Genomic DNA, 2,835 nt, shown 5'->3' with positions numbered 1-2,835 from the left:
TCGCCTGCCCCTGCGCTAAGCCACAGCAAATCCTTTTGCCTCCCAGGACTTGTGGCTGCTCAGCCTGAGCGCAGCAGAGATGCTCAGCATTTCTGATTTCACAGAAGAGTCCCCAGAGGAGATGGGGCTGGAGTGGGTTGGTGTGGTTGAAAGGAATAACTTTATGAAATAAACAACACAAAAAAAAGCCTGATGCAGTCAGGTTTGCTTGGGATGGGGAGTGGAGATGCTGTCAAGCCCTTTGATGATGAGAGGGAATTCACCTGAGAAAATCTATCAGACCTGGTCCTTACGTGCCCCCAGATCCCAGGCAGAGCCTGGCCTAGAGCATGTCCAACACATCTGGGAGCCCACGGGCCCTGCTCTTCACAGCACCCCCAGCCAGCACAAACCGGAGCAACAGCCAGGGAGCTGCACAAAGTTCCTGCCAAGCAAGAGAAAGGGATGGAGTCTGAGGTGGAGTCACAAATGTGTGAGACATGTCTTTGGTTTTTCACAGAGAAGTCTGTCCTCACTTGTCACTGTCTTTTCCTTCTGGTACAGGCCCCTGGGTTCATAGGGAGACCATGTCCAACAGCAGCTCCATCACCCAGTTCCTCCTCCTGGCATTTGCAGACAGACAGGAGCTGCAGCTCCTGCACTTCTGGCTCTTCCTGGGCATCTACCTGGCTGCCCTCCTGGGCAACGGCCTCATCATCACAGCCATCGCCTGCGACCACCACCTCCACACCCCCATGTACTTCTTCCTCCTCAACCTCTCCCTCCTTGACCTGGGCTCCATCTCCACCGCTCTCCCCAATTCCATGGCCAATTCCTTCCAGGATACCAGGGCTATATCCTACCAAGGCTGTGCTGCCCAGGTCTTTTTCTTTGCATTTTTCCTTGGAGGAGAGTGTGCTCTTCTCACCATCATGGCCTATGACCGCTACGTTGCCATCTGCCAACCCCTGCACTACGGGACCCTCCTGGGCAACAGAGCTTGTGTCCACATGGCAGCAGCTGCCTGGGCTAGTGGGTTTCTCAACGCTCTGCTGCAGACAGCCAACACATTTTCTCTACCACTCTGCCACGGCAATGTGGTGGACCAGTTCTTCTGTGAAATTCCCCGGATCCTCAAGCTCTCCTGCTCAGATCCAGGCTATCTCAGGGAAGTTGGGTTTCTTGTGGCTAGTGTATTTGTAGTCTTTGCTTGTTTTGTTTTCATTGTGCTGTCCTATGTGCAGATCTTCAGGGCCGTGCTGAGGATCCCCTCTGAGCAGGGACAGCACAAAGCCTTCTCCACGTGCCTCCCTCACCTGGCCGTGGTCTCCCTGTTCATCAGCACTTCATTTTTTGCCTACCTGAAGCCCCCCTCCATCTCGTCCCCATCCCTGGATCTGGTGGTGGCTGTTCTGTACTCAGTGGTACCTCCAACTTTGAACCCCTTCATCTACAGCATGAGGAACAGGGAGCTCAAGGATGCAGTGAAGGAATTGATCCAACGGACCTTGTTCCACCAGCAGTAACCTGCCTCACCTTCTCTGCGGATTACATGCATCTTGGATTAGGTCAGACTTCTGATATAATTGTCGTAAGAGGTAACTGCTTGGCTTCATTCCACTTCTCTAGAGGCTTCATCTGTTGTGTCTGACCCTTTCACAAACGCCTTGAACACTCTACCAAATCCGGACGACATGATAGCATCTCAGCAATAAAAAGGGTCTCCTGCATGCAGTGCCTGAAGGCTGGGCTGTCCTAAAAAAGCTGCTGCCAAGAATAAGCACAAAGAATTGGAATTTTAAAAATGTCTTTACTCAATCTTTTCTCCCTGTACTAGAGGTGATAAAATTGTGGCAACTCTGAGATCTACTGGACAGCAAGTGGTGCTTTTAAAGACTATTCCTGGTGTTCAGGGGCTGTGTAGATGCTGCAGGAGCTCTCCATTACCTCTTAGGTAGCCACATGTATAGCAAGGCTGATGGCATATACTGTTCCCTGTGGAAAGGATTCTGGTGGGGTCAGGTAAGAAAGGACATTCTCTGTGTGCCCTGGGGTGGGCAGTGAATGGACAATCAGAAGATGAGACACCCCTCAAAGGTGAAACTGATCCAGAGTAAAGCATTAATCCAGACACCCACAAGCCATGACCCTGCAGTTCCGTGTGAGCCAGTGAAAATGCAACAGGCATGGGGAAAGGAGACTGGAGAAATGTGGAAGCTGCTCGAGGAGCCCCAGGGCAGGGGGTCTCCTGCTGTCCTGGGCAGCAGGGCTGGTGGGGAGGCAGAAGGGGAACAAAGGCAGCCAGGGCTGAGGGTCACTTGCAGCATGAATGCAGGACAGACAGAGAGTGCCTGGCCTCTGTTTCCTCACACCCTTCCGACCAGCTCAAGTAGTGGGGACACTGGGGAGGCTGCTGTCCCTCTCTGGGATGCTCCCTGGGGCTGCTGTGCCTTTCAGAATGGTTGGGGCTGTGGGGTGAGTGCCCACGTCCCAGCCCACTCCTGACCTCTCCCCTGGCTCAGTCAGACAGAGCTTTTTGATCAGGTTGTCAGCCAAAGGACAAGGCAAAACATGTAGCACTGACCTGCCCGCCACAATGGTCTTACAGGTAGCTGTGAGATCCCTCACAAGCATGGGGAATTGGATGTCCCCCCCACCACCTGAATTTTTGGTGTCACACCTCAAAAAGCAGTTTGCATTTCACAGCCCCATTGTCTGTTTCTCCTCCTTCATGTGGTTCTTCCTGGGGATCCCCTTTGGGTCTTTTCCTCTTTGTTCCAACACACATGGCCTTCCAAAGTTGGCATTTTGCCCTGGTTTTCCATTTTTGTAGCCCACATGGACTGTGCCTTCCTG

At 52.7% G+C, this 2,835-nt stretch overlaps 1 protein-coding gene across 1 annotated transcript; it reads left to right on the top strand.

Moving 5' to 3' along the window:
- Positions 1–734: 734 nt before the first annotated feature.
- On the top strand, positions 735–1,505 carry LOC116963002 (olfactory receptor 14C36-like). Its single transcript, XM_042797193.1, has one exon. The coding sequence runs from the start codon at positions 735–737 to the stop codon at positions 1,503–1,505; it is 771 nt and encodes a 256-aa protein (XP_042653127.1).
- Positions 1,506–2,835: the final 1,330 nt, after the last annotated feature.

The sequence above is a fragment of the Tyto alba genome, unplaced genomic scaffold (genome assembly GCF_018691265.1).
Source record: "Tyto alba isolate M040663 unplaced genomic scaffold, T.alba_DEE_v4.0 Super-Scaffold_24, whole genome shotgun sequence".
Taxonomy (NCBI): domain Eukaryota; kingdom Metazoa; phylum Chordata; class Aves; order Strigiformes; family Tytonidae; genus Tyto; species Tyto alba.
The sequence above is the reverse complement of the archived record's forward strand: the minus strand, read 5'-3'. Positions and strand labels throughout refer to the sequence as shown.

Coding starts and splice junctions, on each gene's coding strand:
- LOC116963002 (XM_042797193.1), top strand. CDS start 735: ATGTACTTCTTCCTCCTCAACCTCTCCCTCCTTGACCTGGGCTCCATC.